Source organism: Cnephaeus nilssonii (genome assembly GCF_951640355.1).
Source record: "Cnephaeus nilssonii genome assembly, chromosome: 13".
Classification (NCBI taxonomy): Eukaryota; Metazoa; Chordata; class Mammalia; order Chiroptera; family Vespertilionidae; genus Cnephaeus; species Cnephaeus nilssonii.
In genome coordinates this window covers 6,735,890-6,763,573 of record NC_137084.1, presented here as the reverse complement: position 1 = coordinate 6,763,573, position 27,684 = coordinate 6,735,890, and the positions used below count along the sequence as shown (strand labels likewise).

The window sequence follows — 27,684 nt, the reverse complement described above, 5'->3', positions numbered from 1 at the left end:
CCCCCACCCTCTTCGACGAGGCTGTTTTAGACATTTGCAATACAGCTAGATTCTTTTGTCGTATTCTGCATCCCATCCTGGGATCCCCGACTGCCTAAATGATTTTTTTAAATTTATTCACATTCAAGTTTGCTCTTTGACAAATGCTTAATGTGCTGATGTCACCGTTACAGTATCATACAGAATAGTTTTGCTGCCCTAAAAAAAAAAAAAAAAAAGTCCCCTCTGCTTGCCTACTCAATTCTACCCCCCAGCACCCCTGGCAACCAGTAATCTACTTTCTGTGTAAGTTTGCCTTTTCCACAATGTCATACAATTGGAATCATACGTGATGTGGCTTCTTCAGACTGGCTTCTTTCATTGAGCAATATGCCTATCTGTGTTGTTTCATAGCTGGAGAGATAATTTCCTTTTATTGCTGAGGAACAGTCTATTGTAGGACTATATCAGAGTTTGCCTGTTCACCTATTGAACGTCACCTCCTTTGGAAGCCTTCTGTGCTGTCACCAACGCAGGCCCCTTCCTCCAAGTTCCAATGCACCTGTCCCAGCCCCCACGCTGTCTCACTGCTCGGTGTGCCTTTGCCTGTGTCGTCCTTGAGAGTAGGAGCCCCTGAGGACAGAGGCCATGGCCGTTCATTTCCATATCAGTGTCTAGCAAAGGCTTGGGATACGGGACAGAGTCAGAAAATGTTTGTTGGATGCCCTAGCTGGTTTGGCTCAGTGGATAGAGCATCAGCCTGGAGACTGAAGGGTCCCAGGTTCGATTCCAGTCAAGGGCACATGCCCGGGTTGAGGGCTCGATCCCCAGTAGGGGGCGTGCAGGAGGCAGCCGATCAATAAATCCCTTTCATCATTGATGTTTCCATCTCTCTCTCTCTCTCCCTTTCTCTCTGAAATAAAAATATTTTAAAAAGAAACACAGTATCTATTGTGGTACTTAACCATTGACAAATAATTATTTTTTAAAAAAAGAAAGAAAAGAAAATGTTTGTTGGATGAGTGAATGAATGTCCTGGGGATGAGAAAAACTACAGACTTGGAGGCATGGAGGGCACACAAGGACAAAAAGTTTTTAGGGAGAAGTAGCCTGGGAGAAAGGGTTAGTGTTTGGAGAGAGTGTAAGATCTAGGGTAGCGAGGAATGAGATTTGAGGGGAAGGTTCTGGGTGGGAAAATGGAAAGATTTGGAGGCACTGGAGTGGGACAGAAAAGAGAACAATAAACACTTTATAAATCATCATTTAATCCACACGACAACCCTGTGAGATAGTGATTAGCGTCTCCGTTTTTATAGACGGAGAAACTGAGGCATATTGAGGTAAGCCCAAGAGGAAATCGCTAGTGGGGGTGATGTGCGGTTCGCACTGTCATTCTGACTCCAGTCCATTCTCTTCTCTGATACAGGGCCTGCATGCAGGAAGTACTGAACAAAGGTCAGCTGTTCCTACTGTTGTCATCATGTGGCACAGACGTGGGGGGCCTTGGAGGAGCAGGCTGAAGGGTGCTTGAAGTCGCCCTTGGAACCAACACTAGCCTAGACCCGAGAACGAGGCAATTCGGAGGAATAGGTGCGTCGGTGGCGTTGGTGAGGGACCCGTTTCCATAGGAACAAACGAATGCTTTAGGAGGGCGCGTGCGCAGATAGGGAACAGGTTGTTGAACCGGCGAAAGGTGACGTAAAAGCGCACGGGGTGAGACGCAGGGCTCGGAACGTCAAAGCCCTGCGTCCTCCGGCGTCCCGGGCGGAGGAAAGGCGCGCTCCTTGGCGGCGGTAACAGCAACCCACATGGACCGAGACTACAGCAACCGCAGCTGAAGCGAGGCCGGGCGGCGCGGAGCTGACGTGCGAAGCAACGCGAGCGAGGTGTGGGGGCCGTGCCCGCACCTTCGAAGACCCTCTCCGGGGGAACCGCCGGCGCCTGGACCCAGGTCCCGGCTTCGAGGCCCCGCCTCTCGAGCCTTGGGACTAATCGGTTTGAGAGCGCGCGGTCCCGAGCCGCGAACTCTCCAATTGCGGAGGGCGTCGGACACCGCCCAATCCGAAGCAGACAGGTGCGAGGTCCGGAAGGCAGAGACCAATCAGCAGCGGTTGCGGCCTATTGGGGCCGGTCTGGACCAATGAGGAGGTCCGAGTGACATCTTTGCACACCAATCGGGAGTGAGAGAGCGTTTGTGCCTGTCCGCCCTTCCGGCCAGAGCTCTATTTACTAGGGGCGTGCAGCCCGCCTGCCAATCAGAGCGCAGCTGAGTGGCCAGGCAGCCAACCCCGGAGGAGCGGCCGGCCGACGTCCGCCGCACCCAAGAGTTGGGGATGTCCTACAAACCCATCGCCCCCGCCCCCAGCAGCACCCCGGGCTCCAGCACCCCTGGGCCCGGCACCCCAGTCCCTACAGGTGAGGATCCAGCTCCATCCTTGTTCGTCTGCCCGGGCGGTCGAGGTCTCGAGAAGAAGACGGCCCTGAGTTCAGCAGTTCTGGGCCTGTCACCTACACTCCCAGAGCCTCAGTTTGTTTGCCTGCGAAGTGGGCGTGGTCGCGTAAGGGTCTGGTGGGATGCAGGGGGTGGGGTTTGTCCCTGAAGTTGAGCATCCTGGAATGAAGCATCCCTTTGGAAGGAATCGGGTGAGTCCGGTCGGGGGCTTGGAACGCTAGGAAGAGATGTCCCTGTCCCGCTCTGACCTCCTTAACTCGCACATGTTACAGCCGGAAGTGTCCCCTCGCCATCGGGCTCGGTGCCTGGAGCTGCTGCCCCTTTCAGACCACTGTTTAACGACTTTGGACCGCCTTCCATGGGCTATGTGCAGGTGAGTGGGGCCGAGAGATTGCCTATGGCTGTCAGTCTGCCCCAGGGCCTGAGCTCACTACGCTGTTCTCTTTTGACATAGGCAATGAAGCCACCCGGCGCCCAGGGCTCCCAGAGCACCTACACGGACTTGTTGTCGGTCATAGAGGAGATGGGCAAAGAGATCCGGCCCACCTATGCCGGCAGCAAGAGCGCCATGGAGCGCCTGAAGAGAGGTGAGTGAGGCCAGGCCCCGCCCCCAGGAAGGAAGGACCTCTGGAGGCCACCTGAGCCAAGCCTAGACTAGGGGCAGGATTACTACCCATAGGTGTATTGAACTGAATTGAAAATTAGTTGGTTTCCAGGGAAGGACCAGGGAATTTGTATTTCAACAGGATAAATTTGAGGATTAGCCAGATCTCATCTAGCCCTTCATTAGATGATGGTCCCTCTAACTGAAAGGAAAGCGGGTGGGGAGGGAGGGGTCTTCTTCTGGAGGGTGTGGGTGGGACTGGAGGGTCGCTGAGACCCTGTATGTTACTTCCCCATCCCCACTCCCACCCCCACCCCAGGCATCATCCATGCCCGGGCCCTAGTCAGAGAGTGCCTGGCAGAGACAGAGCGGAACGCCCGCACGTAACAGGAAGCACCTCCGCCTCCGAGTCTGGACCTTTCCCGGCCACTGCAGGGCACCTGCTTCTCCCTGGCCTTCACCCCGAGTTGCACTTCCTGTCCTGTGTCCCTTGGTGGGTACTCTCCAGGAACCAGGGGGTGGCTCTCACTCGTTGGCAGCACCAACTTGGAACCCCTGGAATACTTAGCAGCGAGGTCACTGTGAGTCCCACTCATGAGCTGCCATCAGCGTTGATCCAACTGGAGTTTTCTTCTTCCTGTAGCCCCCACGACTCAGCACTTAACCCAGGACTTCTCACCACTTTTTCCCAGCCCCCTTCTCCCCCAGCAGGGCTTCAGAAGGCCTGTCACCTCCCTGCCTTGTCTCCTGGGCCATAGCCTCTCTTTTCTCAGTGTGTCTTTTGCTAAACATGTCCTTTTTTGTATAAATAAAAGATAATTTGGAGTTGTTCTCTCAGCTCTTCGCCTTTCTGAGTTTGGTACTTCTGCTAAGCCTGGTGGCTGGGAAGAAGCAGGGACAGAGAAGACTCAGTGGTGCAGTGGGTGGGAGAGAGGCCAGCGCAGCCTGGCCTGCCTTGCCCCGTGCTGTCCATTAACCTTGGGAGGGACCCTGTTCCTCTCTGTCTGCCCTCAGCCTTCCCAGCTTTAAGTAGTGGAAAGAGTTGAGCTCCTGTAGCTGAGAGCCTTGCCTTGCTTCGCATGGTGCCACCAGGGGGCAGTGCAGGGCCTTGGCCTCCCCCACAGCTGGAGGGCAGAGTCACCAGCCTGGGCCTAGAGGGTTCTACCTCTGGATTAGCAGTGATGCCTGGCAAGGTGGAAATGCCAGTTCACTTAAGCCACGCCTTCATGCCTAATGCCCTAACAGCCTAAGCTGAATCAGCCCTCAGAGGCTCTGAATGCACCCATCCCTGACTCCACCGAGTGGAGAGAGCACTGCTTCCCTCCCCGAGCACCTGTGAAGCAGAGCCAAGGGCAGGGGACTGGCTTCCAGCAAGGGTGCTGCCATCCACCGTCCCAGGGCCTTTAGGGGACTGGGTGTGGTTCACAAGCCCCACCCACGGGTGTCTCAGCCTTTGCCCATCGTCTGGTGGCTGGTTGGCCAGACTTGTGGACCCGGAAGGTATAGATGGGGCCACACTGAGGGGCTAGTCCTACGAGTGACTAAAGGCCTCTGCTTGGGTGTGTGGCTGAATGACCCTAGAGACCTGGAGCGCTGGATCCCACCCCCTAAGTAGAGGCAAGCCAGAGGCCAGCTTCAGGCCAGACTGGGGAGAGGTGATGCATTTCCCCTGGTCTCAGGTGTGAGGGCTGGGGAGAAGGGATGGATAGGACCCTGCCACAATTCCCTGGCACACGGAGGGCTGGGCTAGGGTGGGGATAGAAACCAAGAGTGTTGTGGGGATTCCAAAAGCACATAAGGAGCAAAAAGCACCAGCATTTGGAGAACTGCTTCTCCCTCACTGCCTTGGGAAGGAAGGAAGGGGCCGCCCTCCGCCGCCGCGGGCGGGGCTGCCGGGACCCCGCAGGGGTGGGGAGGGCCCGCCAGGCCCAGGAAGGGGGCGGGGCGGCCGCAGTGACGCGGCGAGTGGCGGGGAGGAACGGCTGGGGCGCCGGAGGGCGGACGAGGAGAAAGGTCGGGGCCATGGGCCGGCGCTGCGCCTCCCGAGGGTCCGGCCACTGCTGGAACCCGAGACCGGGGCTGGGGACGCTCAGGGCTCAGACCCATAGCCCGTTCGTCCGCGCCCGTGCCCGGTGAGGGGCGCCCGCCCTCAACTAGAGGTGAGCCGGGACGGGCCAAGAGCACGGCGGGGGACGGGGACGCGGGGAGCAGAGGGAAGTGGGGACAATGGGCCTCTTGCCTGCTCGCTGGGTGCCAGGTGGGGGGCCCGCTGGGTGCAGCGGAACCGGGGCGCCGGTGAGTGGAGCGGGTCCTCAGGACTGGAGCCCGTGGGATACCCAGTGAGGCCACTGTTGCCTCAGCCCGAAGAGGAGCCGGCCCGTGGGCAGGATGCTGGGGAGGGAAGTCGAGGACTGGGCTGCCGGCCTTGTTGGGGAAGGCAGGTCTGGGGGCGGAGCGGTTAGTTATCTGGTCCTGGAAGGCAGGTTCGGGTGTGGGGTGTGGGGAACACTGGCAGATGCTAAGAGGAGGGGCGCACGGCGCTGCTCCGTGGAGATACACCCCAGGGGACAAGGTTTTAAGTGGACGAAGGGAGTGGGGGACACGAGACCCCACCGACTCCAGGAAAGGGATGCAGGAGACGGCCCCGAGGGACCGCCCGTGGAAGGCAGGCCCGGGAGGAGGGGCCCGGGGGCTCCAGTGGGCGGGTCCCCGAGGGGTGCTGTTTCGAGGGGGCTTAGAACGCGGCGGGAAAGGCGAGGGTGGCCAGCTCCGCGCGGCTCCGGGGGGCGCGCGTCAGCCCGCGGTTGCCATGGCGACGGGCTGGCGGGGGGCGGGGGCTACACCGAAAAGAGGTCAGCGCTCAGCCTCGCTGCGGCTCCCGGCTCCCCGCGGCAGCGCTGGGTTCGCTCCTGCCGCCCCGGTGCTGGGCCCGGGCATGGGGTCCTGCGGCCCGAACCCCTCGGCCTGCGCGCAGGGCTCGGGGCTGCGCGCCGCCGCCCCGCACTGACTGCCGCGCCGTGCCCTGCGCCAGGCGGAGCGGAGGCCGCGCGCATCCTGCTGAGCGCTTTCAGGATGCTCATCAAGGAGTACCACATTCTGCTGCCCATGAGCCTGGACGAGTACCAGGTGGCCCAGCTCTACATGATCCAGGTGAGAGCGATGGGAAGCGGAGACCGAGGGGGCCATACTTCATGCCGGAGCATGCAGGCCGCACTGGGACAGGGGCCTGGGGCTCAGCCCCGCCAGTCCTGCTCCGGGCCTTGGAAGGGCTGAGGCCAGAGGAGGAGAGAGAGGTCCCCCTTCAGACGCAGGGGGAGATCGTAAGGGCTGTGGGGGGGAAAGGCAGAAGGGCCTAGCGTGGCTCCCCATCCCCCAAGTGCCCAGCCTATGTATGATCTCCTTTAATCCTCCTTAGCATCTGTAATCCTGTAGGGGTAGGGAGTACATGGGGAGGCAAGAGTGAGAGGCAGGAAGTGGGAGGGGGTCCCCAGAGTTCGCAGGATCCTGGCAAGCCCAGGTCAGGGAGGTGGGATGAGGATGGGATGGGATGAGGCACCAAAACTGTGAAATACAGGGCCAGGCAAGGAGGAGCTCCTGGCCCGTCCAGAGGATAAGCGAGGGGGGTCTGGGCTAAGAGGAAGGGAGCAGAGGCCTGGCCTTGGGCTGTGAGGAAAAGGGGCCAGGGCAGGCTCTCGGGGAGGGGAGAGGGTTGGGCCAGGCCCTCGGGGAGGCCTGTTCCAGATGTGTTCCTGAGTTTTAGGATCAGTCTTCAGGGGCAAGAGGGCCAGGAGCCAGCCTCTTGGATCTGGGTGGAGTGGGCCAAGTTTGGGCTCCAGAGCTATAAAAGGGCAGGATCTGAGTGCTCTCCAACTCTGAGGGGTGTGGCAGGAGCTGGTGGTGGGGTCCACAGAGGGAGGGGACCAGAGTCGGTCCTCAGGGTGGTAGGGCCCCTTTTCCTCTCCTCAGTTCTTCCGCCCGCCCACCTTGCTGCCCCAGAACACGGGCACCGTGCTCCCGCCTCAGGGGCTCGCACTGGCTCCCCTCTGCCTGGAACACCTCCTCCCACCCCACGTCCACTCAGCGCCTCCCACCCTGCCTTGAAGCCATCTTCAAATGTTTCTCCCCGAGGCCTCTGCCCATCTATGGCAATAGCAATCCCTATCTCAATCCCCCTCACCCTAATCTATGCTTTCTCTTTCCCAGAGCACTTTATCTCCCACATACCATATAATTTGCTTTTTTTCCGTGTCTGCCTGCCTCCATGAGAACATAAGCTCCAGGAGGGCAGGGGTCTTGATTCTGTTCACCATGCCCTGGTTAATATAATCCCAAACAAAGCCCAGACCAAAGCAGGCACTCGATAGAGACTTGAATGAGTGCTGGCTTGCAGGACCCAGGGGAGACTGGACAGCAGCTGTGATCCTGATCCCAGGAGCAGCAGGGGGCAGGGCAGGGTCCCAGGGCGTTGGAAAGGCGAGGACCAGCACCCCAGGGGCCCTGGGAGAGCTGGGATCCCAGGCACCGAGCTGGAGCTGAGCCCCACGTTCTGCTCTGCCCTGGACTACAGAAAAAGAGCCGGGAGGAGTCAAGTGGTGAGGGCAGCGGCGTGGAGATCCTGGCCAACAGGCCCTACACGGACGGGCCCGGTGGCAGTGGGCAGTACACACACAAGGTGTACCACGTGGGCTCCCACATCCCAGGCTGGTTCCGGGCGCTGCTGCCCAAGGCCGCCCTGCAGGTGGAGGAGGAATCCTGGAACGCTTATCCCTACACCCGAACCCGGTGAGTGGGGGGGGGGGGGGGGGGGGCAGGCCTGGGGCCACAAGGGGAATCGCCCTGGTGGGCACCGTGGTGACCCTTGCTCCTGACCTCTGCCCAGGTACACCTGCCCCTTTGTGGAGAAGTTCTCCATTGAAATAGAGACCTATTATCTGCCTGATGGGGGGCAGCAACCAAATGTCTTTAACCTGAGCGGGGCTGAGAGGAGACAGCGCATCCTGGGTGAGGCCTGAAGCCAGTGGGGGGACCCCGGGGACCCTCTCAGGCTACCCGACGCCTCGATGGGTAGCTTCCGACAATTCCCAGGCTCTCTCGGGCAGTGGCTTCCTGTCTTCAAAAGGATGCCCTCCCGATCCCGAGGCAGAGAGGGGTGGCAGGGGCTGGAGGGGGCTGGCGGTGCTCAGTGCTGCTGGAACCCCCTCAGACACCATAGACATCGTGCGGGATGCAGTGGCCCCAGGAGAGTACAAAGCAGAAGAGGACCCCCGGCTGTACCGCTCCGTTAAGACAGGCCGAGGACCACTGGCTGATGACTGGGCACACAAGGCGGCTCAGACGGGGCCCCTCATGTGCGCCTATAAGCTGTGCAAGGTCGAGTTCCGATACTGGGGCATGCAGGCCAAGATTGAGCAGTTCATCCACGATGTCGGTGAGCACCAAGCCGGAGGCGGGAGGTTCCATGGACCCAGCAGGCCCCAGCCCAGTGCTTGAGCCAGGATGCTCTCAGGCTACATGGGACACAGAAGCATAAAGCCCTCATTTCCACTTGATGTGGTGAGCGCTGAGGCAGAGGGGAGCAGCACAGCCTGCCGGGGGTCGGGGCAGGAATAGCCTTAAGGTACAGTCAGAGCCAGGGGGGCAAGAAGCTGGCGACATGGTCTCGAGCTCAAAGATTCTAAACCATTCTGTGCATCAAGTGAGACTTAGGGACCTTCAGGAGAGTCACCAACATGCTAAGTGCAGGCTCAGACTATGACTGATGTCATTCCCAGGGTCCCTCCTACCCCCAGCTCCCAGAGACCCATCCTCTGGCCATGATATCCAGGAGCCCCTGCTTCACACCACCCTGAACCCAACCCCACAGCTCCTGCAGCTCAATCCTGCCCCACCTCCCAGGTCTGAGGGTGGGCCAGCTACAGTTAGAAGGAGCCCTGGCCTGGATGGGGGTGTCCAGGGGCCTGGGTTCACATACAGACTCTCATGGAACCCCCATCGAGCCCCTTCCCATCTCTGCACCTGAACTTTCCCTTCTGTAAATGGGGGGAGATTGGGCCAGATGTTAAAAACTAATGTTGGTCACAACATGCAAGATCTCCTTTAACACACATAACACTCCTCAAGGTAAGGACTATTATTCCCATTTTACAGATGAGGAAATTTAGCTCAGAAAGTAATACAGGCTCCTTGTCTTACATTTGGAAAAATACCAAAGGCACAAATAAGAAAATAAAATCACCCACATATAACCACTATTAAGATTCAGATATATTTCCTTCCAGAAGTTGATCATTATAATTCAACCATTATTACTGTATTTCCTAGACATTGAGGTTTTAAACTTTATTCCCCTGCCTAAGATGAAAATATCCCAGATTGGGTATCATCTTTCCCTACAGCCTTCTTTAAGTGCCAACACTTCCATTAACTATTAGCACCTTCATTAACCATCCACAATTTCATTAGGCTGTTAATGCCTTAATTGTTAACTCCTCTGAAGAAGTCAGTGGAAAGCCAAATGAAAGAGTGAAACAAGCATTGGTGCCAGCCTCCTGTGGGGTGGGGGTGCGGCCAGTGCTCAGAGCTGGGGTGCCCAGAAGGATAGAAGAGGTAGTGGGCAAGGAGGGAGGTGGGGCAGGAAGGCAAGTGTCCCAGTTTCCACTCCCATCCCCTGGATAGCACTCGCCCTGCCCTACTCTGTGGCTCTGGGGAGGCGATGTGCCCAGGGGAGCCATTAACCGACCTTGAAGGCTGAGCGTGTGGACGCTGTGGCAGGGAACCTGGGGCGGGGAGGGCATTGTTCTGATGCCCGGGCACCTACAGGTCTTCGTCGGGTGATGCTGCGCGCCCACCGCCAGGCCTGGTGCTGGCAGGACGAGTGGACAGATCTGAGCATGGCTGACATCCGGGCCCTGGAGGAGGAGACGGCCCGCATGCTGGCTCAGCGCATGGCCAAGTGCAACATGGACGGTGAGGGGCCTGAGGCCCAGCCCTCTGGGAAGCCAGGCACGGAGGCCCAGGGTGGGGCCAGCCATGCGGGTACCCCCGACGGGCCTGAGGTCCCCCTGGGCCCCGACGCCTCACCGGATGCCAGCTTCGGCAAGCAGTGGTCCTCATCGTCCCGTTCCTCCTACTCGTCCCAGCATGGAGGTGAGGCTGCAGCACGGGGAGGGGAGGGAGCCACCGTCAGGCTGGTTCCCAGGCTGATGCTGATGTGGTCCTGCAGGGGGCGTGTCTCCTCAGAGCTTGTCCGAGTGGCGCATGCAGAACATTGCCCGGGACTCTGAGAACAGCTCTGAAGACGAGTTCTTTGATGCCCACGGTCAGCATCGTGGGCCCTGGTGGAGGTGGGTGTGTTCCCGAGAAAGGCCTTCCACCCCATGACACAAAGGTCTCCCACCCCCCCGTCCCTTCAGAGGGCTTCTCGGACAGCGATGAGGTCTTCCCCAAGGAGATGACGAAGTGGAACTCCAGTGACTTCATCGATGCCTTCGCCTCCCCGACAGAGGCCGAGGGGGCGCCAGGTACAGGTCCAGACTCGGGTTGCCAGCACCCCACATGCAGTGGGGACTCGGAAAACAAGTCAGTCCTAGTTTAGTGAGGTCCTAGAATGAATGTCAGTCCAGAGAGGGTGCTCATTAAATAGGTGGACAGCGCGTGGGTAAAGGGTGGGTGGAGGGATGGCCGGACGGTACTCAAGGTTCAGACACAGCACAAAGAATGGAGCAAGTCACTTGGAGGCAGGAGGGCTTCACACGGGAGCTGGGGTCTCCGCTGGATTTGGAAGGATTGGACCCGCTCTGTCCAACAGAACTTTCTGTGTTGATGGACAGGTTCTAGCCACTAGGCACATGTGGGTATCAAGCACTGGAAATGTGCTCAGTGTGACCGGGGAACTGAAGTTGGAGTCGTATTGTATTTTAATTCATTTCGATTTAAACGGGACAACTGGATAGTGCAGGCATTGTGGGAAGAGGCATCCCTGGTGGCGGAGGAGCGGCACGGAAATGTGAAATGACCTGGGAGAGTCATGTGAGAGGTCAGAGGAAGGTGGGGGCTGGGCGTGCCACGCAGGCAGATGGAAGAGCAGGAGGCTCTGAGGTGTCAGATGAAGGGACCCCACAGACCCCTCCGTCTCCTTCACTGCCCCCCCCCCTGTCCTATAGACCCCGGAGCCGAGGCTGCCAAAGACATGAGGGACGGGGCCCGAGCACCCAGGGACTCCGAGGTAACTATGACCAGCCACCTGGTGTCTCAGTGCTGCCCGCCCACCTGCCAGGCCACGGTTCTGACACCCCTGGTACCCACTGTGCCCCGCAGGGCCCAGACGGAGCCGGGGAGCTGGGGCCCGAGGCTTGTGCGGTCCACGCCCTCTTCCTCATCCTGCACAGCGGCAGCATCCTGGACTCCGGCCCTGGAGACGCCAACTCCAAGCAGGCTGACGTGCAGACGCTGAACCTGGCCTTCGAGGCCATCACCCGCATCCACTTCCCGGAGGCCCTGGGCCACGTGGCCCTGCGCCTGGTGCCCTGCCCACCCATCTGTGCTGCGGCCTATGCCCTTGTCTCCAAGTACTGGTCAGGGGTGGAAGGGCGGGGGGATACAGGGTCCCCAAGCTGCAGGGATCCACCTGGGGGTTCCAGGGACCGAGAAGACCCCCTGGGGGGAGGGGAGGAGGCCGGAAAGCCAGACACCTTGGCCAGTCAGCCTCAGAGCTGGACCTGTTTCTAGTCAGTGGCTTCATCACAAAGGCCTCTGGGGTGCTGCCGCTGCCCACAAAGGCCCCGCGGCGCTAGCACCTGCCAGCAGGCCAAGGGGACTTGGAGGGGGCAGTGAAGGTGCTGCAGACCCCCAGCCACCCACCCACCACGCCTCCTCTTCCTCCAGCCTGAGTCCCTACAGCCATGATGGCGACAGCCTGTCCCGCTCTCAGGACCACATTCCGCTGGCCGCCCTGCCGCTCTTGGCCACTTCATCCTCCCGATACCAGAGCGCTGTGGCCACTGTCATCGCCCGAACCAACCAGGCCTACGCCGCCTTCCTGAGCTCTGCCGAGGGCGCCGGCTTCTGCGGGCAGGTCAGGAGCTGGGACGTCCCGGGGAGCTTGCCGTGGGCCCTCCATCGCCGGTCAGCCCCTCCTGATGGTGCCACCCTCTCATCCAGGTGGTGCTGATCGGAGACGCTGTAGGCGGGATCCTGGGCTTTGACGCTCTCTGTCACAGCGCCTGTGCGGGCACCGGGAGCCGGGGCAGCAGCCGCCGCGGGAGCATGGTCAGTGTGGCACGCCTGCTCCTCAGGAGGGTGGTGTCGCTCCATCCCTAGGGCTCTGCCCCCGGAACACGACCTCTGTGCCCTGCCGTCTTGTCCTCTGCTGCCTCGCTCTGTCCCCTCCAAGGCTCTGCCCGCCCACTTGCTTTGACTCCCTGCCCAACAGCCAAGCCTCTCTCCTCACTTCCAAATAAGTAGAAACCACATCGTGTCCATTCCTGAGGACTTTTGGTCCCCTGTTCCTTCTAGAACAATGAGCTGCTCTCCCCGGAAATCGGCCCAGTCAAGGACCCCCTGGCAGATGGGATGGAGGGGCTGGGCCGGGGCAGCCCAGAACCCTCAGCCCTGCCTGCCCAGCGCACCCCCAGCGACATGGCCAATCCTGAACCTGAGGGCTCCCAGAACAGGTGACATTCCTGCCCCATCCCCCCATCCCCCCCCCCCCCCGAGTTTGTGCTGGGCTGTGGAGGCAGCAGCACTGAGCAGCCCTCCCACACAGCCTGCAGGTGGCCCCCACAACTGCCCCCTCCTCCGGGGAGCCCAGGCGGGCAAGCACAGCCTCCTGTCCACCCACTGCCACCTCGGAGGCTCCTGATGGCTCCATCAGCGCTGCCCGCCTGGACTTCAAGGTCTCCGGCTTCTTTCTCTTCGGCTCCCCACTGGGCCTGGTGCTGGCTCTGCGCAAAACCGTGATGCCTGCCTTGGAGGGTGAGCCCCAAGGATGGGGTGGGGGCCACGCCCCATCCTTCATCTGCCCCTCCCCCAGCTCCTCCAGATTCATCTCACCTGAGATGCTGGGGTTATTGCCACCCCTCACTGTACCAATGACATATCCTGGCTGGAGAAGGGGAACCTGTGGCCCAGAAAGAAGGGGCTTGCCAATGCCAAGTTTCCCACAGTGCACTGGGAGGAACTCCCGCCCACAGATGCTCTGTGTGAGAAGAGGTCCAACAAGCATGGGAACCACTTCATCCTGAACCACCCCAGCAAAGCGAAGGCTCTGACATGTTCTTAGCCAAGAGGCCTGCCTCACTAAGCAGGACCCTGGTGACCTCCAGGGAGTGTAGTTTGGGAAGAGTTGGCTCAGGGTCACACAGCATGTCAGGGTGCTGCTGCCCACCCCCCCTGCCTCCCAGAATGCCCAGGTGAACTCCTCCCGCTTTATCTCCTGGATACCAGTGGCCCAGATGCGCCCAGCCTGTGAGCAGATCTACAACCTCTTCCACGCGGCTGACCCCTGCGCCTGCCGTCTTGAGCCCCTGCTGGCCCCCAAGTTCCAGGCCATCGCCCCACTTGTTATACCCCGCTACCAGAAGTTCCCCCTGGGAGACGGCACGTCCCTGCTGCTGGGTATGCCCCCAACCAAGATAAAGGGGAGTAGGAGGAGGGCCTCAATAGGGATGAGGATGGGCCCCATCCCCCTAGGCGACATGAGGCAGTTCCCACATCCCTGGCAACCTCAGGAGCCCTACCTCAGCCCCTTGGGAGGCCAGCAGACCCTCTGACATTCTGTGCCCAGGGGTGGTGACTGGACTAGAGGAGGCGGAGTGACACTGGTATGCCCGTGTGAGAGCAGCCACCAGTGGATGGGAGGGACCTGCTGTGTGTGTAGGGGTGCTTGTGTGTCCATGGGCACTGTGTTCTCACATGTACATGTATGGATTGGGCCCCAGGAGACCAGTGGGCCCGCATTGGGCTGGTGGTGACAGGCATTCTGGCAAGAATGTAGAGGCCGTGGGGTGAGCTGAGAGGAGAGAATGCCCGCATCCTCAGCCTCAGCCATGACCTGCCCGGGAGGGCTGGCAGGAAAGATGGTGGAGGTGTGGACGCTGGGGTGTGGGCGCGCAGCTGTCCTGGAGCCCCGCCTGCTGCTGAGGTTGCCCCTCCTCCCCCAGCTGACACTCTGCAGACCCACTCAGGCCTCTTTCTGGAGGAGTTGGAGATGTTGGTGCCCTCGACGCCCACCTCTACCAGCGGTGCCTTCTGGAAGGGCAGTGAGTTAGGCACCGAGCCGCAGGCCCAGCCGGCTGCCCCCAGCACCACCAGTGAGGTGGTTAAGAGTAAGTCAGCCAGCCAAATGCCCCTGCCCCCAGCTCCTCTCTGCCCCTCCCCTCCAGCACCCAGGCTCGGAGGAAAGCAGGGCGGGAAGAGCACCCAGGGGCCAGGCAGGTGGGCACGGGGCGGGAGCCACCCTGACTCACTGCCCACCGTGGCTGTGCAGTCCTGGAGCGATGGTGGGGGACCAAGCGGATTGACTACTCGCTCTACTGCCCCGAGGCGCTCACGGCCTTCCCCACCGTCACGCTGCCCCACCTCTTCCACGCCAGCTACTGGGAGTCCGCGGACGTGGTAGCCTTCATCCTGCGCCAGGTGGGCCCGGGGATAGGGACTGGGGGATGGGAACCAGCCAAGAATGGGGGGCTGGGGGCTGGGGGATGGGAACCAGCCAAGAATGGGGGGCTGGGGGCGGGGCAGCCCCAGAACCCCGTCCAGGTGACCTCGCCTGGTCCTGTGCAGGTGATCGAGAAGGAGCAGCCACAGCTGGCCGAGTGCGAGGAGCCGTCCATCTACAGCCCGGCCTTTCCCCGGGAGAAGTGGCAGCGCAAACGCACGCAAGTCAAGATCCGAGTAGGCGCACTGCCCTTCCGGCCTTCCGAAGCGAGGCCCCGCCCCCTGGCCGCTGGATCCCCGCCCACATGGCCTTCCGGTCCAGCCCGAGCCCTCTAGGGGCCTGGCCCCACCTAATCATATCTTGGCCCCGCCCCTTGGAACCAGGGTCTCCTCCCCTTCCCCCTGCAAGTTAGGTCTCTGACGGGCACTTACCCGCCCCAGCTCATCCTCTGCACCTGATCATGTCACAGTCCACTCCATGGCACTCCTGACCTCCGGGCCCTCCTCCCAGCCCTGCCCCTGCCTCCCTGTCTGGGTGCCTGTCTCTCTCATCTGCTTCCTCTGCGTCCCCAACATCTGGCTGCCGCTCATGTCCTCTCCTCCCAACAGAACGTCACTTCCAACCACCGGGCGAGCGACACAGTGGTGTGCGAGGGCCGCCCCCAGGTGCTGAACGGGCGCTTCATGTATGGGCCCTTGGATGTGGTCACGCTCACTGGAGAGAAGGTCAGGACACTGGCCTTGGACCCGCCCCCATCAGCCGACCACACCCCCAAGTGGGTGCTCCCGTCCTGCCTCCTGTGTCTGTATTGTCTCACACACACACACACACACACACACACAGCTCCCCGAGGCCCCACTCACCCCTAATGACAAGCCCACCTCTGCCCTCCTCCATTCAAAGTCATGTGGCCCCCAGGGTCTCCACCCCATGGACGCTCACACCCTCTCACCGCCAGGTGGACGTCTACGTCATGACACAGCCGCTGTCCGGCAAGTGGATCCACTTTGGCACGGAGGTCACCAACAGCTCTGGCCGCCTCACTTTCCCGGTGCCCCCTGAGCGTGCTCTGGGCATTGGCGTCTACCCAGTACGAATGATGGTCAGGTGAGCGCGGGGCAGGCCACTCCCCTGCGGGGTGGAACTCCCTGCACCTCGCCGCCACCCTGCTCACCCCACCTGTGGACCACAGGGGCGACCACACCTACGCCGAGTGCTGCCTGACAGTGGTGGCCCGCGGCACCGAGGCCGTGGTCTTCAGCATAGACGGCTCCTTCACTGCCAGCGTCTCCATCATGGGCAGCGACCCCAAGGTGCGCGCCGGCGCCGTGGATGTGGTCAGGTAGGAGCGCCGCCCGGACTCACCCTGCAGATCGACCCCCACCTGGCCCCTGGAGCTCACTGCCACCCCACCCCGCAGGCACTGGCAGGATGCGGGCTATCTGATTGTTTACGTAACGGGCCGGCCGGATATGCAGAAGCACCGTGTGGTGGCCTGGCTGTCACAACACAACTTCCCCCACGGCGTCGTCTCCTTCTGCGATGGCCTCACCCATGACCCGCTGCGCCAGAAAGCCATGTTTCTGCAGAGCCTGGTGCAGGAGGTGCGGCGATGGGAAGGGACCCGCCTCTGCCCTCAGCTCCTCTCTGGGACCTTAACTGTCCTATGGTCCCGCCCTCTCATGTTCCAAGGGGCCCCTAATCCTTAGGGCCAACTAGGGAGACCCAGTCAATCTTGCCTCCCATGGGTGCCTGGTGACGTAGGACTCTATGCCCCACCTCTGTCCAACTAGCTGGGCTCCCTAACTATCTGACCCAGGAAGCCCACCAGACCCCACCCCCAGCCTCATGCCCTGTCCCAGGGGTGGCTGACTGGCCTCACCCGCCACAGGTGGAACTGAACATCGTGGCTGGCTATGGATCCCCCAAAGATGTGGCCGTATACGCGGCACTGGGCCTGCCCCCGAGCCAGACCTACATCGTGGGCCGCGCTGTGCGGAAGCTGCAAGCACAGTGCCAGGTAAGGGCCAAGGGAGGGTGAGGGCTGGGAGCCTGGGTTTCGGGTCATCGGTCCACCTGAGCTGAGGGGGCGGCAATGGGAAGGGTGGCTGGCCTCAGGGGACCTGGCTCCTCCTAGGACAGGGGTCGTGAGCAACTCGGAGCTGCTGGGCAGACCAGTGTTGATAACTCAGGCTGGAGTGCTGACTCCATGTCGCATGGGCCTGGACCTTTCTCTTTTTGTCATTTTATTTATTTATTACATAATTCTTTATTGTTGAAAATATGACATATGTCCCCTTTTTTTCCTCCACTGACTGCCTCCAGCTCACCCCCCACCCCCACCCCCGGCCTTCAGCACCCTATTGTCTGTGTCCATGGGTTATGCATATACGCATACAAGGTCTTTGGTTGATTACCTCCCACCCACCCACCCTCCCCCGCCTTCCCTCTGAGATTTCACACTCTGTTCCATGCTTCCATGTCTCTGGATCTACTCCGTTCATCAGTTTATTTTGTTACTTAGATTCCACATATGAGTGAGATCATGTGATACTTGTCTTTCTCTGACTTATTTCACTTAGCATGATACTCCCCAGACTGGACCTTTCTAAGCCCCAATTTCCTGTCTGTAAAATGGAAATGATAAAATGGCACTGGCCTTGACGGCTATCATGAAGATCATGTGATTTACTGCACATCAACATGCACAGGGCTGGGCACAAAAAACGTGCTTGAGAATGTTAACTGCTATTATTAACCCCTCACAACGAAGCCCCCTTTATAGATGAGGAAACTGAGGCTAGGGAGGGGCGGGGCTAGGAGGAAGGCCAAGGTGCCTGCCCCCAGCCCGAGGTTCCTATCTGCTGAGAAGACTCAGGGTCAGGCTCTCCGGGCCTAGAACGCGGCCAGCACGGACCAGGAGCCTGGAGAGGATGGAGGGCAGTGTGTGGGCCTGAGATCACCCCTCATCCCTGCCCCCCTCTGCCCACAGTTCCTGTCAGATGGCTACGTGGCCCACCTGGGCCAACTGGAAGCTGGCTCCCACCCTCATGCCCCCACGGGACCCTCGAGGGCCACCCTGGCCAAGAGCAGCTACGGTGGGGCTGCCCCTGTGGACTTCCTCCGCAAACAGAGCCAGCTGCTGCGCTCCAGGGGCCCCAGCCAGGCGGAGCGAGAGGGCCCAGGGACACCGCCCACCACCCTGAACCCGGGGCAAGGGCCGAAGCATCAGCCTCAAGTTGGACTGCGGTGAGGCCTAAACTGTGGCTGGACCCGGGTTATTTATTCACACAGTCAGGGGCCCAAATGGCCAGGTGTGGGAGGCTGGGGGCCTAGACCTCTGGCCCTGGCCTCCCAACTCCACACCCTGCATCTTTGCCTGCCCCTCAGTGTTACTTTCCCTTCCATGTGGGAGGACCAGACCAGGGGGTGAGGAGGGAGCGGCAAGACCCAGAGGCTTTCAGTGTGTAAACCCATGACAATAAACACCACCTACATCCCACCCGATTGCCCACTTGCCTGGTCTCAGGGTAGCCAAGCCCACCATTCCCAGTTCGATGGAGACACTGCTTGGCAGAGGGGGCCAGGGTGCATCCAGAATCACACAGCAGGTCAGGGACAGGCCCGTCCTGGACCCGAAGGCCTCAGGGAAGGCTCGGTCTTCACCTCTACCCAAGCAAGGCCTTTTCTACAGTCAGCCCCCCCTGGCCCGCCCCACCTGGGCCAGCCCTTCGGTGCAAGGGGCCACCCTCAGCCCAGACTTGGCTTCTCACTGAAACCTCTGCCTCCAGAAGCTGAGACCAGGGGACCATTGGGTCAGAGGTCGGAGGGGCAGGGAGACCATCTCGCTCAAGCACAAACTGTCTCCCCCTTAAGACTGAAGGCTCCGGGCACCCCAGCTCTGGCAGCAAGAAATGCTTCACTTTGTGGCAGAGATCATTCTCATTTCTGTCAGGGACACTGAGGCCCAGAGAGAGCTCAGAGCTGGTGAACCGGGTGCTGGGATTAGAACCCAGATTCTTTGTCCCCCAATACCATCCGAGTACCAGGAAATGGGGGGGTGATGGCTCCCACCTCTCCAGTGAGTGAGCTCGGCAGGCCCAGAGAGAGAGATAAATAAGGCTTTTATGTACAGAGGAAGCATGATATCGTGGGGGCAGGTGGGCTGGCAGTGGCAGCAGTGAGCTGGGCAGGGTGAGCAGGGCCCTGTCAGTGGGAGAAGATACCCCGGAAGCGGGCCTTGTCCTCTTCGTCCTTCTGCCGGATCCGTGCCTCCAGGGCCCGAAGCTCCTTGCTCACAATGGGTGCCAGGGCGGGGTCCAGCTCCAGCACCTTGGCAAAGTCAGCCTGGGCCTCCTGGGCATTCCACACGGCGGCGTGCGCCTGTGCCCCGCTTGAAGTAGGCCTTCACGTTGTCTGCAGGGGGTGGCCGGTAGGCAGCAGGCATGCAAGGCATGAGGGGGGACCAGCTAGCTGCCCAGTATGCCTTCTGCACCATGGGGGTCCATCATGGGACAGAGCCTCCCATTCCCCACTCAGACCTCATTGGCACATCGAGGCCCATGGCCCTCGCCTGGTGGGGGATGGCTGACGGAGTGGGGGAGGTCAGAATGGGGGTGATGGCAAAGGCTCAGTCTTTGCACCCCAGTGCCCAGTGGTGCTAGGGAGGAGGAGGCCACTCGTCTGACCCCGCCCACCCGGCAGCCTCAGTGCCCACGCTCACACATCATACTTGTTGAGGATGGAGGAGCAGTGGTCCAGCACTATCGTAATACTCTTGGGCCACCAGCTTGCACTGACAGTAGTTGAGCAGCAGCGGCGTGATCTGCTGATCCAGCTCGATCCAGTCCGGGGGACCCAGGCTGTTCCTGGGGGCGTGGGGGGGCAGGGAGAGGGACACGGACGCTGAGACCCGGGCCCCTGGCTCCACCTCAGCCCTCCACCCACCTGCCGCAGCCTCAGGGCAGCACCTTCATCTGCAGGTTCTTGAGGCAGGCGATGGCGTCGTAGTACTTGGCAGCGGCCTCCTTCACGTGACCCTCGCGGTACAACCGGTTGCCCTCCTGGTGGATAAGCGGCACCGCCTTTGCCTTCTCCTCATCCGTCATTGCCCACGGGTCCTGCTGGTATGTGCCAGGGCCCTCCACCTGCCGGAGTGCGGGCCAAGTCAAGGGGAGCCCCAGGGCACCACAGCTGCTCGGCCTCCAGACAATGGATACCCAAACCACATCGCTCGTTCCTTCACTGACCATTCAACAAACACTTATGTAGCATCTCCTAGGTGCCCAGCACCGTGCCAGGTTCTAGAGGACCGAACAGTGAATAAGACGGTGAGGATCCCTGCCCTCAGAGACTGAAGGGGAAGGAGGGGCCCTTGAGGGAGCCCCAGGGGGACAGCCAGGGGTCCTCAAGGTGTTCTGGTACCTGCCCTGCCTTAACCCCCCATCTATCCATGGAGCCTTACGAGCCCTGGGCAGGCAGGCAGGGCCGGAGCCCACTCCGAAGCTGGGCAGTGGCAGTCTGTCGAGGCGCCTGAGCCTTGGCGCTGCTCACCTTAAGCATCTCGATGTCGAAGGTGAGAGGCTGGGGGTTCTGCTGCAGGGCGTCCAGGTCGGCGTGGCCCAGGGAACTGTGCTCGTGCATCTGGGCGATGCCGCAGCAGTGCCGCTGGCCCTCCAGGGGGTCCTTGCCGGCCGCGATGTTGCGCAAACTCTTGGCCACCAGTGGATACAGGACCACGTGCTGCAGGACGGGTGGGCAGCAGGGGCTCTGTCAGTGTGGCCCGAGACGCCCAGCCCCTGCCCATCACCACCTGAGAAAGGACACTGGGGGCCCAGGGAGGGGCCACAACTGGTTCAGCCCCCTTGGGCTCCGGCATCCCAGCCCCCTCTCTCCCAGTGAAGCCCCCAGTTCCTTCCACCCGCTCTGGGCACCGAAACCAGGCCAGTCACTTACCCCCACTGTCAACCCATCTCCCTTGTCCGTATAGGCCCAGAGTAATTCTTACCTCTTTCTCCTCCTGGAAGTCCATTATTGGGGTCCCCTTTGCTTCTTCTCCTGCCCTCCCCCTACCCCATTCAGGGCCTACCTCAGAGCTGAGTCAGGCAGCAACTTCACAACCCACAGGGGAGACCCTTAGCCATAGGGGCACCAGCCTTTCATCTTTCACTAGAACAGCTGCTGGGATGGTGGGAATAAGACTCCCACCCTATGCCTGGCCAGAGTGGCTCAGAGGTTGAGCTTGGACCTATGAACTGGGAAGTCACAGTTTGAATCCCAGTCAGGGCACATGCCTGGGTTGCGGGTTCAATCCCTGGTAGGGAGCATGCAGGGGGCGTGTAAAAGGCAGCCGATCGATGATTCGCTCTCATCATTGATGTTTCTATCTGTCTCTGCCTCTCCCTCCCTCTCTGAAATCAAAGCAAATATATATACTGCCCACCCCAGTCTAACCAGCTCTCCTCACTGGCCCTGCCGTCTCATCCAGCCAATAGGCACTCCTGAGTCTTGGTCTGGCTGGGCTGGACCATGCTGGGCATTTTTTTTTTTTTTAAGAGAGAGAGAGGAAGGAGAGAGAGAAACATCGATTGTCTGCCTCCTACATGCCGCCCACCAGGAATCAAGCCCTCAAACTGGGCATGTGCCCTGACCAGGAATCAAACCGGTGTGCTAGACGACGCCCAACTGAGGCACACGGACCAGGGCCACGCTGGGCATTTTGAAAGTGGAGGAAAACAAGCCCTACCCTGCCCTGAAGTAGCTGAGACGTAGGCAGAGGACCAGATCCTGGCCTCCAAGGCAAGATGGGTTGAGGGACCCAAAGGAGGGGTTCAAGTCAACTACCAGCAGTCAGGGAGGACTTCCCGGGAGTGATGACCCAGGAATTTACTGTGAGGTATGAGGGAGAATTTGGGCCAAAAAGAGGATGGAAAGGAAAGGCAGGGAGGGGAGGTGAGTGGGGGGAGGACTGGCAGGGGCCAGACCCCACAGGGCCAAGTGAGCACCAGGAACCAGAGGCCTGAAGCAAGGAACTGAGTGGGTCCTTTCCATCTGAGAACCAGTCTCCTGGCTATAGTCTGGCTAACGGAGAGAAGGCAGGACAGCGGCTGGGATGCCTGTGTCGTCCTGGTGTTGCGGTGCCCGGGGGGAGCTGGTGGTGGCCTAGCCAGGGTAGAGCCCCTGGCATGGGGAGTCGGGATGGCTGGACAGACATGCAGGCACTGCAGGCAGATGTAAGACTCCAGGCACCTTGACGTCGCAGTGGAACTGGGCGATCTCCCCCTCACGCATGGTGCTCACGATGGTCTCCCACACGGGCAACTTGAACTTCTTGCCAATGATGAGCTCCATGGGCTTGCCGCGCACACGGCTGTCATCCAGCACCGTGCCCTCCTCATCGCTGTGCAGAGTCCGGTAGTGGAAGGTGGCCTGCAGGCCCATGAGGGGTCAGGCAAGGGCACCAGCCCTCACCCAGCCCCAAGAACAAAGCCGGCTCCCAGCCGGCAGATGGCATAAGGGACAGGGCTGGCCCAGGGGTCACCACCTGACCTTTACCCACCACCCAAGTGAGGAAAGTGAGTCCAAGAGAGGGCAGTAAGGGGCTCAAGTCCCATGGCTAGTGGGTGGATGGCCTGGGATGGGAGCCCGGCAGCCTGGCTCCAGTTATTCTCCCAACAAATAGTTCCGGGCACCTACTATGTACCTGAGCTCTGTGCTAGACACAGCAGAGAACAAAAGTCCCTGCCCCCATGCAGCTCACGTGGACTGTCTGTAGGAAAGAGACGGGCCTCAAACAATGTGCTATGTAAGGTGGAGCAGTGCTGTGGATCAGAAAACAAACAGCAGCAAGTAGGCAGGGGGAGTGTATATGGGATGGGGAAGGCAACCTTTAAGCAGAGATCTAAAGGGAGTAGGGAGAAGCGAGCCAGGTAGATGCTGCGGTAGCAAGGCGGCGTTGACTTTCTAGGCCAAAAGAACAGCAGCATGAAAGCTTCGCCGAGGGACAGCTTATGGTAAGTTCAAGAAGCAGCAGGGTCACTGGCAGAAGCAGAGTGACTGTAGGGGAGGGGTGTACCATGGGGTCAGCAGGGGTTGACCCCCCAGGGCCTGTCCGCCATATGCGGGGAGGACGTTGTTTTTTACTCTGAAACGGAAGCCACTCGGTGGATCCAAGCAGAGGAGGGATGTGATGTGATGTGATGTGATGTGATGTGATGTGATGTGATGTGATGTGATGTGATGTGATGTGTGTCCTGCTGCTGCTGAGATGAGAGCAGGTCGTAGAGGGGAGACGGCAGAAGCAGGAAGGCGAGTGAGGAGGTTACTGCAGTAACCTGGGGGGAGACCGGGGCGGCCTGGACCAGAGCGGTGATGGGACAAGTGGTAAGACCCTGTGATGATTTGTATGAAGTGGGATCCTTGCCCTTGTATCTCGAGGCTTTGCTGTGGGATGAGAAAGAACAAGAGGAGCCATGGATGGTTTTTGGCCTGAGCAGCCAGAAGGCTAGAGGTGCCCTTCACCAAGATGGGGAAGGCATGGGCGGAGCGGATTAAGTCTGCGTTGCCAACCAGATATCCAGGTGGAGATGGAGTAGGGAGCTAGATACCAAGTTTAAGGGAGAGGTGAAGGCTAGGGATATACATATCGGGGTAGTCCAGGCATGGAGAATTTGTTTCAAGAGATGAGCCTGGATGAGGTCACGTGGGGGTGAGTGCAGAGAGAAGAGGTCTGAAGACCCAACCCTCAACAGGCTGTGGCTAGAGGAGCCCACACTCTGCACCGCGCCACGCTGCTTCTCTGAGCTCGGTTTCCACGTCAGTAAAATGAAGTCAACAACAGTACTTATCCCACATTGTGGGAATGAAATAAACTTGTAAAGCATTTAGCAAGGTGATTATAGAGTGAGCATAAACCCGTGCTGATGACTGGTCATCTAATATCTCCGGTCCCTGTTCCCTCAGTGTCATTGTTCACCGATCTTTACTATGTTCTCTCCTTCTGGTGTCTGTTCCACCCAAAATCTCCCTTGCCAGGACCTTCTTCAAGGCCACCAACTCCACGGGGACATGCAGCCACACCCACACCCCTTCTCTAATCTGGGCAAGGATCCCACTTCGTACAAACCATCACTAGAGCTATGCCGTTCCCCTCTGTTCTCAGAGCACTCACACGGGGCCAGGCTAGGACGTGCCCTCCCCTCAATATACCTGTCCTGCACGACTGCTCTGCTGGGCACAGGGGCCACCCCAGGGAAGTTCCACACTCTACAGGCAAGTGGCACCTGGGAAAGGAACTCCAGGAGGACAGAGCTGCAGGAGCAGAAGCTGATGGAGGTTGTTTGGGGGAGGAGGCAGGAGAGGCTTTGATGTACAAAGGAGGAAGGGAGGAGGCTCTACTTCCCAGACTTTATCTGTCCCAAACGATGCAAGGTAGACCAGTCGGAAAGCTGCCAAAGGGTTCTGATCTGGCAGACCTGACCTCCGGGCCTGTTCTCTGGAACCTCAGTTTTCCCATCTAAACAATGGGAGCTGGTCTAAGTGTTTTAAGAACACCCTCCCATCTATAAAAGATCTTAAGCCTTGCAACCCAGAGGCCCCGAGGGCCCCTCCCCAGTCCGGGGTCCCTCCCAGATCCAGGTATCCAGCTCAGGTTCAGCACCGGGTCCAAGCAGGCACTTAGGTCAAACTCCCCCAACCTGTTTATAGTGCCAGTCCGCCTCCCGGGCCAATACAGCCACCCAGCCAAGCCAGGGGGCGGGGCAGACGCGTCCAAATTCATCCCCGACTTAAATTCAGACCAATCAGCGTCGAGTTCTGCATGTGAGCGGGAGGGTCACCGGCCGCTGTTCTGTAGGCATGCGCAACCTCTCGCCTAAGGCCTCCTCCCGCCTCGCTTGCGCGCCGCACAGAGGGGCTAAGGGGACGGGGTAAGACACGAACCTTGGTTCCATCCTTAAAGTCAGGGAGTTCCCCTCGGCCCTCCTGTATCACACGCTTTTGGATCCCTTCCTCCCGGAGTCTTGCGATGACATCCGCCATCCTCCTTACCCGCTGCTCTCTTTCGGTAACTTCCGGACTCGCTCGGCAGCTTCCGGACCTGCTTCGGCAACTGCCGGAGCTTCGGCAACTTCCGAGGTGCCGCCATTTTGGCTGAGGGCAGACGCCAAAGAGGGACTGAACGTGGAAACGGAAGGTGATTGGTTCTCTGAGCGTGATTGGTTGAGGCTGAGCGCGCAGGTCTGAGCAGGGGCGGGGCCTGAGGCTGACGGGAGGGAGGGGCGTGGACGGAAGCCGGACCGAAAGGCGGGGCCGGGCCTGCGGGCCGGGGCGGGCCGGGTCTGCGGGCCGGGTCTGCGGGCCGGGGCGGGCCGGGGCGGGCCGGGGCGGGCCGGGGCGGGCCGGGGCGGGCCGGGGGCGTCTCCAGCAAACAGGACCTTGAAGTGAGTAGGACCGCGGCCCGCCCACTGGGCCTTGGGCCGCTCCATTTAAAGGTGTACAAACAGTATAACAGCATTTCGGACCCGGGAGAGGAGAACAGGGGCAGGGTGGGGGGAGCCCACTGTAAGGCCAGTCCCCAAAAACTGTTTTTGTGTATTCCCTTCTGGCTTTTTCTTCTTGCATATCTAGCACAATAGTCGCGACTTTTAAATCCTGAATTGTTTTTCCTCCTTCAAAAATAAAAAGCAGCCCTAACCGGTTTGGCTCAGTGGGTAGAGCGTCGGCCTGCGAACTGAAGGGTCTCAGGTTCGATTCCGGTCAGGGGCATGTACCTTGGTTGCGGGCACATCCCCAGTAGAGGGTGTGCAGGAGGCAGCTGATCGATGTTTCTAGCTCTCTATTCCTCTCCTTTCCTCTCTGTAAAAAGGCAATAAAAAATATTTTTAAAAATAAATAAATAAAAATAAAGAGCAAAACCAGGAGTAGGAAGGGAGGAGGGTTTCGGTATCTCTGTGGGAACTGTAAGCTCCCCAAGATACTGATAAAGTGCCACGTAGGGTTGGGGTGGGGGGTGTCATCACCATGGAATCCAGTGTCTGGCACAGAGTGGCTGCCCAATAGATATAAGGTAATACATGAAGTGACAGAAGTCAGGTACTTGGGGGCTAAAACAACGATTCCCTCCCTCCCCGGAAACTAGCTGTGGGCAACAGCCGTAAGAGTCTTCTACTCCCACTTCTGGGGTTGTCAACGTAAGAAACGTTCAAACCTATAGAGGATTTTTATTAGTTTATTTGAGCCAAACTGAGACAATTGCCAGGAAGCAAAAATCTCAACGGATCGAGAAAATGCTCCCGAAAGGGGCAGTTTTACCACTTGTTTTATACATCAAAGCCAAAGGGGAAGATGAGCGAGGCAGGAGGCAGGAGAAAGCAAAGCAGGGAAACCCCTGGGATTGAATAAAAAGTACAATGAATAGACAAATGTCTTCTACAGGGTGGATACAGGATAGTGTCCAGTCAACAATTAATAACGAGAGGATTGGTGGGCTGGTTAGAAAGTTTTCATTTCAGACCATCCTATATGGTTACTTTTAGTTTCTGAGTTTGTAAGGCGGCCAGGTAGGCCGCCCTGAGCTTGTCAGGTTTAGTACGGGCCCCTTTCTCGTCCACAAGGTCTAGGTCATCACGTCAGAGGAATGTCTTGGGACCTGTGCACTGTCTACATCTCATCATCATAACTGCGAGGGGTTGTTGTTAGTCCCCTTCGACCCAGGTGCTAAGCGCTTCAGATATTTACCCTGGTTCATTGCCCACACGAAGTCCCCTGAGACAGGCAGGACCTCTGAGATGAAGGCAACATGTTTTGTTTGTTTCTTTTTTTTTTTTGACCAACACAGGAAGTTTTTGTTTGTTTGTTTTTATTGTCTAAAGTTTTACATATGTCTCCTTTTCCCCCAATTGACCACACACCCCCTCCAGCTATTCCTACCCCAGGCAAGCCCCCTCCGCCCCAGTGTCTGTGTCCATTGGTTATGCTAATATGCATGCACACGAGTCTTCTGGTTGCTCTCTAACCCCCCCTCTCCTACCATTTGTCTCTGGATCTATTCTTGTTCATCAAATTATGTTGTTCATTATATCCCACATATGAGTGAGATCATGTGATATTTATCCTTCTCTGACTGGCTTATTTCGCTTAGCATAATGCTCTCCAGTTCCATCCATGCTGCTGCAAATGGTAAAAGTTCCTTCTTTTTTATAGCAGCGTAGTATTCCATTGTGTAGATGTACCACAGTTTTCTAATCCACTCACCTGCTGATGGGCACTTAGGCTGTTTCCAAATCTTAGCTATTGTAAATTGTGCAACTATGAACATAGGGGTGCATATATCCTTTCTGATTGGTGTTTCTGGTTTCTTGGGATATAGTCCTAGAAGTGGGATCACTGGGTCAAATGGGAGTTCCATTTTTAACTTTTTGAGGAAACTCTATACTGTCTTCCACAGTGATTGTACTAGTCTGTATTCCCACCAGCAGTGCAGGAGGGTTACTTTTTCTCCACATCCTTGCCAGCACTTGTCGTTTGTTGATTTGTTGATGAAAGCCATTCTGGCAGGTGTAAGATGGTATCTTGTTGTTTTGATTTGCATCTCTTGGATGATTAGTGACTTAGAGCATGTTTTCATATGTCTCTGGGCCTTCGGTATGTCCTCTTTCGAAAAGTGTCTATTTAGATCCTTTGCCCACAACACAGGAAGTTTTACAGGCAAGTTCTGCCAAATATTTTTAAAATTTTTTACTTTTTATTGATTTCAGAGAGGAAGGGAGAGGGAGAGATAGAAACATCAGTGATGAGAGAGAATGCCTCTGGCATGTCCCCACTGGGAATTGAGCCCACAACCCAGGCATGTGCCCTGACTGGGAATTGAACCTCTATTTCCTGGTTCATAGGTCAAAGCTGAACCACTGAGCCACACCAGCTGGGCGCCTTCTGCCAAGTTTTGAAGCCACAAGTAGTCTATATCTTATACCGATTGTTTCAGAAAACAGAAAA

At 58.8% G+C, this 27,684-nt stretch overlaps 3 protein-coding genes across 4 annotated transcripts; 2 read left to right on the top strand and 1 right to left on the bottom strand.

Moving 5' to 3' along the window:
• The first annotated feature begins 1,333 nt into the window (after positions 1-1,333).
• On the top strand, positions 1,334-3,872 carry CDK2AP2 (cyclin dependent kinase 2 associated protein 2). Of its 2 annotated transcripts, none has more exons than XM_079787453.1 (4): positions 1,334-2,394; positions 2,704-2,804; positions 2,886-3,018; positions 3,355-3,872. In XM_079787453.1, exons 1-4 carry the CDS (start codon positions 2,313-2,315, stop codon positions 3,420-3,422), a joined length of 384 nt encoding a protein of 127 aa, XP_079643579.1. In that variant the 5' UTR covers positions 1,334-2,312; the 3' UTR covers positions 3,423-3,872. The 2 variants fall into 2 exon arrangements, with proteins under 2 accessions (XP_079643579.1, XP_079643580.1); XM_079787454.1 differs by lacking the exon at positions 1,334-2,394 and adding an exon at positions 2,425-2,622.
• Positions 3,873-5,060: 1,188 nt separating this feature from the next.
• Positions 5,061-18,650, top strand: PITPNM1 (phosphatidylinositol transfer protein membrane associated 1). Its single transcript, XM_079788270.1, is given in 25 exon segments — positions 5,061-5,194; positions 6,067-6,185; positions 7,603-7,817; positions 7,915-8,036; positions 8,239-8,463; positions 9,855-10,181; positions 10,258-10,353; positions 10,448-10,555; positions 11,198-11,259; positions 11,352-11,602; positions 11,919-12,108; positions 12,195-12,302; positions 12,549-12,706; positions 12,799-13,007; positions 13,479-13,649; positions 14,195-14,359; positions 14,521-14,669; positions 14,817-14,927; positions 15,300-15,416; positions 15,650-15,798; positions 15,884-16,033; positions 16,112-16,295; positions 16,583-16,711; positions 17,684-17,896; positions 17,898-18,650. Coding segments are annotated over 24 exon segments (3,741 nt in total). The 5' UTR covers positions 5,061-5,194; positions 6,067-6,107; the 3' UTR covers positions 17,952-18,650.
• A 148-nt stretch (positions 18,651-18,798) lies between these two features.
• On the bottom strand, positions 18,799-24,802 carry AIP (AHR interacting HSP90 co-chaperone). The gene is given in 10 exon segments (XM_079788271.1): positions 18,799-19,077; positions 19,079-19,107; position 19,415; positions 19,417-19,455; positions 19,457-19,543; positions 19,545-19,559; positions 19,662-19,838; positions 20,245-20,433; positions 21,940-22,119; positions 24,631-24,802. Coding segments are annotated over 10 exon segments (993 nt in total). The 5' UTR covers positions 24,730-24,802; the 3' UTR covers positions 18,799-18,900.
• Positions 24,803-27,684: the final 2,882 nt, after the last annotated feature.